Consider the following 12,228-nt stretch of genomic DNA (forward strand, 5'->3'; position numbering starts at 1 on the left):
GTCTGTTGAAATGCACATTACATCACACATTCATTAGAAATGTGTGAGCTAACATTGCATTCAATTTATCTAACATTCTTGTTATTCTTGTGTAGGGCATGGATGTTGATGGCTTTGAGAAAAAGTTCAACACACTGGAAGTGGATTTTATCCACAGTCAGCAGTTGTTCTGTAGAGACGTTCTGAAGATGAGTCCTGGGCAGCGGGCAGTTATCAGCAACGGCAGGGTGAGTGGACTTTAGCTTACTTAGTATCCTCAATAGGCATAACTTCAGATTACTGATTCACATTTCTGCATTTAAAAAAGTGGAATTTTATTAAACATTATATATATATATTAAACATTATATTCTCAGAAACGAAAATGATTGATTGGTTAAATTGGTTACTGTTGTTTGCTACAGTGGAATGGGATACTCGAAGCTGCTGCACTTTGGAGGTGTTTCCTTCTGGTGTTCTAGACTTCCTTAGAACTGTCAAATCAGCATGATGTCTGTTTCACAAAGGTCACAGGTGGCACAAACACCAGTGTGTGCACGCACATGTGCGTGTGTGTGTGTATGTGCTGACTGTGTGTGTACAGAGCTGATGAATGATGTCTCAGCAGCAGTGATGCTGACAGTAATGGATGAAGAGGCCAGCCTCTGAGATGGCAGTAACAATTAATATCATTTTACGTTCCTCTGCTGCAGTGTCAGGGCTCTATTTCCCAAATAGAGGAGTAGAGCACATCACTGAATACCTTGTCTTTAAGTGGGTAAAACAGTGTTACAGTCACATTACACCCCCTCTGGCATGTAATAAATGATGCATGCTGAGATAAGAATCAAAAATGTTGTGTTCTGACTGCATTGTTTCCTCCATTTTAGATCCTTGGCCCTTTTGAAGAGCAGGAAGAATTCACTGTTGATGATTTTCACTTGCTGGAGAAGATTACACTTAGCGGTTCTACAGAGAAAGTCAAAGCCAATATTAAACAGATGGGCATGAAGCCAAAGCAGTATGTTTGTACATTTTAGCCTTATTATTTGACACAAAATGTCTTTTATTTCCCCTTTAACTGTCTCTTATGGACATTTTAGCTTCCCTTTAATCTTATACGCCACATTTTAATGTACATTAGTTCAAAACATCTTTAAACAAAGAGACCTGTAATTGTAATTTATCAAAAATTGTCATGTGTGATGAAAAACTGAAAATCCTCTAATGAAAACATGATTTTCTCACTTTGAAGGTATCCTTCATTGATTTATGAGGCTACCTTATTAACAGCATGAGATCACATTATGTGAGCTCTGTTAGACATCTCTCCTAACAGATATCATTAATAATGATGGAATGACTGTGCTGCATCTCTTTTCCCTCAGTGCCAGTGACTTAGTCATGAAAGTTGATGCCCTTTTAACTGCAGCCCCCAAAGGAGAGGTCAGGAGGGATGTCTCTTTTATCAAAGACACCCACAGGTGGGCAATGTTTTTTTTTTTTTTTTTTTTTTTTTCTGTTGACTGTCCTGTTGGTTCTGCAATCTCACGTGGAGGTATTCACTCTCCTCTTGCTATAATGGATCTGAAAATTGCCGCACCATCATTTCAAGCCCTGCAGAAAGGCAAATCTTTTGATTTGCAGTTCTGCTGAATAAGGGTTGTCTAACCTTGTGTTGCTGAATGCGCTTTGGTGTGCTGTTCTCCTCAGTGTGCTCCGTCTCTCCCCACGTGAAAACGAGGTATTCTATGATGTGGTGGCTATCGTTGATCCCCTCACTAGGGAGGCACAGAAGATGTCCACTCTGCTGATTGTAAGCTCTATTCATCTCCTCTATTCTGCATTGATTCTTAATAACAGCAAGGACATCCTATAATCGCAAAAGCACTAGAACAGAAACACAGAACTTTGCAAGGTGCAAATGTTCAGATATAATTTCTGTTTTCCCAATTCTCATTTAATTTTATTATCAAATGTTTTATGGGTGTATTTTTATACACTATTTGTTTTGAAAGTCTCTGTACCCTTCCTTTGTTGATAAGGTCTATGTATTTTTTGTGGGCTTAAAGAAGTATGCTTCTTTTTTTTTTTTTTTTCATCTGACCAGATAAGGTTATTTCAAAACATTTTCATCAGCAGGCTTAGTTTCATTGAATCCCACTAGCTGTCTGCAGCATCTTGCTGGAAGATTGCTGTGTCGAAGTATTTGTGAATATGAAAATATGACTCATTATGCCTTTACAGACAACCAGGGAGACGGCCACCTTCAGTAGCTGTTATTTGCAGACTACACTTCTCAGTAGTCTACTGCAGTAAAAAGTATGATGCCTGCATGTTAACATCACAGCTGGTCCTGAGGAAAGCAGCTCACTGTGCCTGTAACCACAGACTCATTATATTTTTTGATCACTGTTATATCATGAAAGATATTATGCAAGAATATCTGTGCTTTGTTGTTTAAGACAGGTCTGAATTTCAGTATAATAAGGAGTAATGGCACAGAAACTGTGATCCACCTTGAGGTCTTTTGTTCAACGAAAGGCTATGTTGTATGCATGTCTTGAACTAGTGCCCTCTCTACTTCTCTGCTCCTAATTTCCAACTGGGTCCCTTCTGTGACTCCTGCAGGTGCTCAGTCAAGTGGTCAATGTGAGACTGCAGGTGTTTATGAATTGCAAGGCCAAGTTGTCCGAGATGCCCCTCAAGAGGTAAGCTCTAGCTCCAGCAGTAATTAAATTTTGCTGTTTGGCTTGTTTGTGTATCCTCTGACCGGTGCAGACTTAGCATCTCTGCCTTACTCCTTCCTGTTGTAAGATTATACGGCACAGATGCAATCTGCTTAATAACACCACCTTATTGCTTTGGGCCTCCCCTCACATCTCTGGGCAAATTGCTTACAGCTTGCACTGTTGCGGTTCAAGCAATGCAGTAAAAACAACAAAATACTAAAAAAAAAACAACCAATGAAACCGTGAAATTGTCCATTAACATTTACACCACTGTGTGAGTGATAGTCATTGTGTAATTTTTTTTTTTTTAATTTGTTCCATAAAGGGTTGAGTCATATGTAGCACCACTACAAATGACGTAAATTGAAATAGCTCAAATGTTTTTTGTTTTTTTTTTAATACCAAATGGCAGAACATTTTCAGCAAGGTTACCCTCACTTTGGAGGGACAGTTTACAGTACAACCTTTATTGACTTGTCTCACAGTCAGCAGGAATTGAACTGATAGATGTGCCCCCTGAGTGACAGTCGCCTGTAACGGACACAAATGGCAACGTGATATTTTCACAGGACAGATAAATAAGCACGGTGTCTGCAATTAAGCTGCTTCCATCTAATCCACTAGTCCAGGTTATCACAATGGAGACACATTTCATGTGTTAGCCTTTGAAGATGAAATGTTTTGTGTTGCTGGTTGCTTTCTGAAAGTAATGTCCTTACTTTTGACCACTGAAAAGATGAGTACCAGAGTACAGTGCACTTTTAAAAGCCAGGATCTAGAACACCTAAGGCACACTGAGGCTAAAAAAAATGGTGCACTGGAGGTTTATTCTATATTTGTATGACATTAAGATCCTGATAATGATGTCTAGTTTTAAAAAGCAGATGTTTTTGTCATCAGAAAGTTGCTTCTCTTCTTCACATCCTTGTAGAGCCATAAGTTTGGTAATCCTGCTTCCTCTCTCTCCCCCTAGCTACAGCTTTTCCCACACCAGCTTCTTGTGCTGTAATAGCAGCTCCCATGTCATCTTGAAGTCAACAACCCTTCTCCAATTACTCTGCTCTCTACAGATACATGAGTGAACTTTTAAGATCTGAAGTCATTTTCAATAAAAAAGAATTAGAATTGGTAATGTTTATCATTTGCCATCTTATGTACAGCCATTATGACTCCTCAGTGTCAGAGGGCACACTGAAGAAAAGCAATTAGCATGACAATTAGCCCAGAGCTGGTTTCTGCCACAATTCTGGGTAATATTGAAGAAAGGCAACATTTCTGGCACACCTATTACTGCACATATTTCTGTTATTGGCTAAGTGGGAATGCTGGCAGTAATGGTATTAGATTCCTCATTTTGAAGAGATTGTATAGTCCCAGCTGTCATGACAGAGCCCATCTCTCCTGCCTTAGAAAAGAGACTATTGCACAACATGTCACCATTTTACTGCTTGTTGAAGAGGACAGTGTATTTGTTGTATGGTATTGCTGTCTCAGTGGGATGACAAAATGTCCTGCAACATATCCACCATTTCAGGGCTTTCAGTTCTCTTTTTTGATGTTATATATTTTACTATACAGTTAATTTTGCAAACACTTACATTTTGATCATCTCTGTTTCTGTCTGTCTTTACAGCTTTTACCGTTTTGTCTTGGAGTCCGATGTGACTTTCCAGGCTAACGAGACAGTATCTCCAGGACCAGTTGCCCGCTTCATAGAGCTCCCAGAATCTCCACTCCTCACTCTAAACATGATCACACCAGAGGGCTGGATGGTGCAGGCAGTGCGCAGCCCCCATGACTTGGATAACATCCATCTGCAGGAGGTATCCTCCTTCTTAGTCAAAATTACCCAGCAATCTAATTATTCTCACCCATTAAATAGGGAAGAGACACTTTCTACCAATTATTCCCCTGTTAGTCCTTTGTAATTTGCGGTTTTGCTTCAGGTGAATGGTGTTGTGACAGCAGAGTATGAGCTTGAGTACCTTTTGCTGGAAGGCCACTGCTTTGACCTGTCAACAGGCCAGCCTCCCCGTGGACTGCAGTTCACCTTGGGCATGAGTCGTGACCCACTCATGTATGACACTATCGTCATGGCTAACCTGGTCAGTAGCCTTCTCTTCAGTTCCAGAGTTACCAAGACTGTGTTGATAGATCATATAGATATCATAGTAGTACAGTAGTGAAGTACAGATTTGGAACACAAACTGTTTGGTGCTGGAGTTCAGAAATTAATTGAACTCAGATTGTTACTTTTTTAACCACAACAGGGGTATTTTCAGTTGAAAGCCAATCCTGGTGCCTGGATCTTAAGGTTACGTAAAGGGAGATCAGAGGATATCTATCAGATTGTTACGTGAGTATTCACCAGTATCTACAGAATATTTTTAATTTTTGTATTTTCTGTTGATTTTGAAAATAAAGTTGGATAATGATGCTAATTAGGTGGCTTCATCAGTAGTTTAGCATCAAGGTTGTTCTCAGCTACCTCTCCATTTCATGCCCATAGCTATAAAGCCCATCACTATGGTAACATGCAGAGCTGCTGACACTGTAGCAGCTCAAGGTTTTGACGAGTGCAGGGAGTTCTGCTCAGCACAGAGGGGAGAGAAACAGGTAGGAGGAAAGGGGTGCTATTAAAGAGAAGACAGAGCAGAGGGATGATTCAGCTGGTCACCTGCCATGCCATCCACCTCAGACTGCAGAATATCAGAAGCAGAATGTGTTTTAGTTAGTACAGTGTAGGTGTCAAAGGCTGTATATACTAGACCAGAGTGTGTTGGTGTTGTTTAATTTCCCTGGATGAATAGAAACTGTATTGTGCTGTGGTGGGTTTGATAGATGTTCTAAAAAATGCAATTTTCCTTGGCTTTTTTTGACATTACTCCTTTATTTGATAGACATGAAACATTCTGTAGGGGGAGAGGTAGTTATGACATGCAGGAAAGGTTCCCTGACCAGGAGTTAAACCAATGTTTTAGTTGCAGGTTGTGGCATGCACCTTAATTAGTCTAATATGGTTCCCACTGCCATATATTGTTTGAATACTGCACTGCTACTTTAATGAAAATAGATATTTGGCACTTTTAATGTAATCTAAAACAAATCAAATTACTATTTTTCAAGGCAACTTGTATCCTATTTTTTTGTTTTCTCTAAAGCATTACCCAGAAACAATAATCCCTCATGGTCATTGCGATAGCCCCACCTATATACAGTATGTGAGTACAGGTATGTGTATAGGTGCAGTAGCTGTCTTGCACCATACTACAATCAAAGATATTGTCCACTCTAGCTATACTCACATACAATTTAGGACACATACAGCCTTTGGTTCCCCTGGAATCATATCAGACAACCAAGATTTATTCCCCAGTCCTTCAGGTGAAGCTAGGAGGTGATGTCATTTTTCACCTTGGCAGTGTCATTATTCTTGTGGTTAGCGGCGCTCTGCTCTGGTTAGGTGGCCGATCAGAGAGTAGTGGGAGAGTCTCTGCACTACAGTCCCAGAGCTTACAGTTTCCTTTTGCACCCTGTACTACTACAGTGCTTTACCCTGACAGCGATGAATGAGATGGCCAGCTTTCCTCTTCTCAGAAAAGGGATACAGATTGATCTCTGGTGTTTTCTAACACAAGCCCCAAAGGCTGAGTTGCACCGGTGATAGTAGAGGGGGCAAAGCACAACCAGCAATTGAGCATGGGGGGAATGCACTATGGGCCAAATGAGTATAGGGCATTCATCACAGCTATATAAGGTTAGCCTTTAGTAAGCATTGGGGTCTAAATGGCTTGCTGTGCATCATAGCCTATTGCTCATCTCTGCCTGAAGTTAGCTGTTTGATGTAGCACCATCAGACTCTTCAGATCCTGCTTGCTGAAACACATTCTCCACTGGACAAATCAGTCCTAAAACAATTACTGTTAAAGGCTGGTGTTATGTAATCAATACACATACTTTCTCATTACATCTACCAGCACATACAGCATGGCTGTGTGGCAGAGATGGTATAAAATAATGGTAGGTGATTCATAATGACTATGGAGGGTAATGGATATGGTCAGTGTGTGACCTTGGCAGACATCCCAGTATCTGCTTTTAAGTGTGTGCTCTCGCTGTTTGTCAGTGGTCTGCCCATTAGTTGCAGTTGTGTCCTTCATCTGTTCAGCCTATACTGTATGTTTTTTTTTTGTTGTTGTTGTTGTTGTTGTTGTTTGCTGTGTTGCTATGGCTAAAACATGTCACCAACACAAAAATAAATTTTACTTAAATGATGATCTCAAGCACACTATTAATATCCATTTAATCATCCATGTCATAATCTTTGGCATATATAAAATTTCATATATTAACAATTTAATATGAAGGCTATAAACCAAGCCCCTCAATTTGTGTTTGGGTTATATACTGATGAGGCTTAATCATCTAGACGGTACTAAAATGAAGAATGCTAAAAACATCACAACCAGAAGAAAATAATGATGATCAGTACAAATGTGCATGCTTTGGGATTATCTTTAAATAGCCCCGATTTATAAATTATGTCATTTTGATTGTTGATAAATGCCTTTCCATCTGATTAATAAGTTTTAGTTTCTAAATGGGGTATCACCTACATTAGACCAGCTAGCTGCAGATCCATCGTTAGGATTTCATAACAATTGATTTTTCTGTTGAGAGATGAAACATAATCCACAACAAATCTCAGTGACAGTAATCAGTTTTTCGCTCTTTATCCACTTTTTCAGGCATGATGGAACGGATTCCCCTGCGGATGCTGGTGATGTTATAGTTGTGCTGAACAGTTTCCATAGTAAGATCATCAAAGTCAGAGTGAGTGTGTTTTTTATTGAATACGTCATAGCACTAAACATTATTGAACTTAGCATAAAATGCTTCTCTGCACTTTTCTATACTGTCCAGTCTATTTCATTCACAGGTCATGAATTGATACTCTTAGAATGATTTTACACACAAGGAATGTAATGTTTTTGTGTCTTTATTTCTTGTTGTAGGTGCAGAAAAAGGCAGATAAGATGAATGAAGATCTATTAAGTGAAACTAGTGAAAGTAAAGGCATATGGGACTCCATAGCAAGGTGAGTAATTCATTCTCACACAAAGCTAAAATTTAGTTGGTTTTAGTAGACCCAAAATCCTTCCCAGCTGACTGGCAGTAACACCTGTGAGCTCATTGATCGGTGGGTTCACTGATGTGCTTTCTGTTTGTCAATTATATGTTGCGGTTTCAGGAGATCTTATTCCTCCCCTGGATCCAGACTGCAATATTATGCTGTAAGATCTAGTCTTGCAAAAAATATGTGCTTCTGTAGGTATGTGTGTGTGTGCATTTGTGTGTTTCCCCCAACACTTCCTAACTGTGTGATCCTGTCTCCTCACTTAATGCTTGCTGTGTGAAGTGTTTGGAGCACTTTTGAGAAAAGGTAGGGAGTGTTTCTGCAACCCATTTAACAGATAAAACTTCTTATTTTCATTGGCATGCAGTGTTTATTGGTTGATCTCAACTACTGTGGTACTCTTAAGTTTTGTAATCAATGAAGATAACTTATTTTCTAGCAGGCATATGTTTGAATATTTTAATTAAATTATTACATTAAATTAATTGAATTGTTTAATTAATTTTAGCATTTCAACAGTGCTACAAGTAATGCTGTAATCTGTATATATATACAGTACTGTGCAGAGGTTTTAGGCACATTCTTTACACAACACCATCAGGTGTCTGATAGATTCAAGGTTCATTGTGCAGGAATACAAGCCCATTAAAAAAAAAAAACACTATAGAGTTCATGAAGAACTATTTTCAGAGGCAAGAAGAACCAGGAGACCTGCAACAGATAGTCTGACCCCACAGAGCCCTGATCTCTGCAGTGTGGAGTCAGTCTGGGATCGCATGAAGAGACAGAATCACTGGGACAGCCTGAATCTACAAAAGCAGCAGCTTCTCCAAGATGCTGCAAATTACCAGGAGAAACTATGTGCAGGTCAAACTAAAGAGAACTGCTGCTGGTTTAAGGTTAAAGGGGAGAGCTGCAAATACTGATTAGATTTAGGTTTTCTTCCCTTTACTGCACTTTGTATGAAGTTAATTGATAAATGAAAAAATATTTATACAATTTATATTAAAAGCGTCCCCAGTGTTTTTTTTTTTAGTGCCTAAAGCCTTTGCACAATATTGTATGTGTTGATGTACAGTATAAGTGCATAAAGTGTGAACACAAATGTGAATTTAAACATTGCAAACTGTATTTAGGGTTTGTCTTTAGCTGTTTTGCTGATGACATAGCAGAGTAGTGTGTTGAGTTTGTAGACTCCATTACCTGGTGGGGAAGAAGCCAGAACTAGGGCAGATGGTGGAGAAGGACTTATAACATACATCTTTGCATTTTCTGGAACTATATGTGATAGAGGCAGGGCTGTTCTGGAGCAGACCACACTGCACTGTGCCAGCTCACTGCTGGGATACTTTTGAACTCCTGGCTAAGCAATTGTGTGTTACAGTTTTTGTGAACAGTAGGATAATCACTTGCATGAATTTTTGTGCCTATAATAACTGTTTAGAGTAATTGTGTAATACAGGGCAGTTTAGAGTATTCAGGCTTCTGTTGAGGGAGACTCCCCAGCAATGCCAGGGTCCTGGAAACTGGTTTTTGCACCTCACAGGGAATAGGAGCAGTGCATACCTTTGCTACAATACTGGAGGGGTTTTGGAAGTTCACTTATCCAATCTGCATGTCATTTGCAGACACTGGAAGGTCAATGGCCATGTATATCGGGTTGTCTGGATCCTTGTGTAATTGCAGTGAGAGTTGTCTCTGTATTCTCTGCAACAGATCAAGCACTTTCTTGGTGTGTTTACCCTCAGGGACGGGCTGAGGAGCTCAAAGTAGAATAATGGCTCCTTCATAGTAGAAAAAAAAAACAACTAATTCAAGTGGTTCAGCTGATTGATCAAGATGCTTCCTTGTCACTTCCTGTAGAGGTATTCTTGGCTCATCCAAATGGGAGGAAACCCAGAGGAAAAACAAGCAAATGAGATTACAAACCTCTCCTGGCCTTGGCATCTGCTAATTAGGAGCTTTAGGACGTCGCTAGGGAGAACAACAGTGGGGATTCCCTTTATAGTCTGCCATGACCCAGACCACATAAAAAGCTGAAAGTGTTTAGATAGATGAACAAATCGATTTATAATTTAATGTAATCTTAAGACCAATTCCCATGGTATGCTTGCATTGGAGTAATAAAAATAATCGTTACATTAAAAGGTTAAATAAATGGTTGAATAAGACATTTTGTAAGACATAATTGCTCCTTAAGTGATTTATGAGTCTAAAATTAAGTTAAATATGAGTGCGTTTGGAGAGTGCACCTTCTTTTGGCATGATTCCAGCATACCCACCTTTCAGGAAAAGGTTCATAAATTTTAACACTTGGTAATGACTCATGGTTAGCAAAAAAGGTCTAACCACATGTACTATACTGAGTCTGAATTTAAATATTCTCTGTGGTACTGCTCCAGTGTACAGTAAATAGAGGTGCTTTGGAGAGTCTGACCTAAAATCCTGGTCCCATCAATGTTTTTACTTTATTTTTAACCTTTCAGTACTTTAAGTAGTCCATTGTAAAGGGTGAGACTGAAGGCCATGTATTGATCAAATAGCTGTGAAGGCTTAACGAGATGGCTCCATGCATGAGTGAGTCTACAGGGCAGAGTTGTCACAAATTATGTCATGTTTAAAGGAATCTCTGTCTCCTGGCCTATGTTTATTTATTTATCATATATTTATTTGTTTAATGTGTGGAAAGTTTGCAGTGTTTATGCCTGTGGCTTTATACAAGTTGTGGCTCAGTATGAGCGAAAGCATAGCTCAGGAGATTAACTGAACTCCAGAGAAGGTTTTGTGATCTGCATGCTGTTCATGGTGGAGATATTGGTTGTGGTTTTATCTCTTATTGTGTGTTGCGTTGATATCATGATTCAGCTTTGCTTTCGAAGTATTAACCAACTCAAAACCTTTGTATGACTTGGAAAACCTTTATCGTTTTCCATTATTCTCTACTGAACTCTCCAGAATCTAATAAGTTGCTTATAGTGTAGTGATGCTTTCATGATTATGACCTCTTATAACAACTTTTGTTTTATATGCTGTACCCTTTAGACTGGATGGCCCGACCAGTGTTGTGGCATTTTGGCTTTTTTAAACAGCATGTACTGGAAATAATTCTTTAAATGATGGGAAATATGGAAAAACAACACATATGTTCTACACCAGTCAAAGGTTTTCCCAATATTTTAAAGGGGAAGGGTCCAAACCTTTGACCGGAACTGTACATCAACTACCTTATTCCTTGATCATCTCCACACTGATGTTGGAGAATAATTCTGCTCAATCTACAGAGTTTAGAGGACAAACAGAAGACGTTTGTTTAGTTTGTGCTATTCACTGCTCGAGATTTATTCAGGTCTTTGTGGGTCCCTCCAAAAGTCCGGATTATCCCGGGTGAAGCAGCCAAATGGGTTCTCACCTGACTGTCTAAAACTGCTTATCTGGCTTCATTGTGGCAGACTGTCAGTTTTTGCAGACTCCACAGATGTGTGGTAAATTCCCAGAAGGCGACTGCTCAAACAAGTGAGAACAGTGGTATGAAGAGGTTTTAGAAAGATACTTGATAAAATGCCGGGAGAAAAATGCAAAGTATGAATGTGACTTGCTTACCAGTGAGAAGCTTGTACATTCACTCCATGCATGTGTCAGAGAGTTGGTTTTAGAAGGACATCTAGAGACAAACAGTATGCTCCCCCCACCTGCCCTTCACACCTCCCTCTCACTCGCTGGTGTCTTCCTGGAGCCTCGGGGCCAAGGCAGTGGATGTGATTGAATGTGGGAGAGACACTCCTTCCCTCATCAGCAGTCTGTTTCAGACAAGGACACAGCTTGACTGCAGACACATGTAGCCTCCAGCACAAGTCCTGATTTTTGTACGCTACAGTAAATGTGCCTTGCATCAGGAGCCACTGCTCTTTAATAGGGGTTGGGGTATGTTGGTGTGTCCACAGGTGTGGAATATATCATTTAGATTTTTTTTTTTTTTTTTTTTTTTTAATCTGTGCTGTTTTTTTTTTTTTTTATGTTAATATATTTGTTAACCAAACAATTTTAGTTTTGAATTCATTTGTAGGTTAATTCAGTTTGAATGATAATAGACTAACTTGACCGGCACACTGTTAAAAAAAAAAAAGAAAAAAGTTTTACACACTTGTTTTTTCTAATGTGCAGTTAGTCATTTTCTTTGTTTGATGGTTTAGTATTTATGAGGCTTGGTATACATAGTAGGGGTGAGTGACCACATTTTAGGATTTTAGGCTACCTCTGACACTATTCACTCTTGTTTTGCACTATTTTCATTGTTTAAAGGGAAGACAAAACCATATTACTTTAAAAAATCAAAACTCTCACCGCTCCATTTTCTTGTTTTTACATTTGAAAGGGTTGGAA

The 12,228-nt window shown here is 39.3% G+C and overlaps 1 protein-coding gene across 2 annotated transcripts in view; it reads left to right on the forward strand.

Annotated features, from left to right (window-relative positions):
• Window positions 1–12,228, forward strand: part of uggt2 (UDP-glucose glycoprotein glucosyltransferase 2) — a 37,547-nt gene that overhangs the window by 17,969 nt on the left and 7,350 nt on the right. Inside the window, exons 23-33 of one of the 2 annotated variants that reach the window (XR_003294949.1) lie at window positions 96–227; window positions 870–1,000; window positions 1,368–1,463; window positions 1,693–1,795; window positions 2,611–2,690; window positions 4,345–4,534; window positions 4,658–4,816; window positions 4,982–5,067; window positions 7,460–7,544; window positions 7,727–7,809; window positions 7,963–8,005. Coding sequence is in view for 1 of the 2 variants with exons in the window: in XM_026295211.1 (XP_026150996.1) it covers window positions 96–227; window positions 870–1,000; window positions 1,368–1,463; window positions 1,693–1,795; window positions 2,611–2,690; window positions 4,345–4,534; window positions 4,658–4,816; window positions 4,982–5,067; window positions 7,460–7,544; window positions 7,727–7,809 (1,145 nt within the window). In the remaining variant the exon portion in view is untranslated. The remainder of the gene's footprint in view (window positions 1–95; window positions 228–869; window positions 1,001–1,367; window positions 1,464–1,692; window positions 1,796–2,610; window positions 2,691–4,344; window positions 4,535–4,657; window positions 4,817–4,981; window positions 5,068–7,459; window positions 7,545–7,726; window positions 7,810–7,962; window positions 8,006–12,228) is intronic. The other variant, XM_026295211.1, reaches the window with a different exon arrangement.

This window comes from Mastacembelus armatus, chromosome 21, assembly GCF_900324485.2.
Source record: "Mastacembelus armatus chromosome 21, fMasArm1.2, whole genome shotgun sequence".
Classification (NCBI taxonomy): Eukaryota; Metazoa; Chordata; class Actinopteri; order Synbranchiformes; family Mastacembelidae; genus Mastacembelus; species Mastacembelus armatus.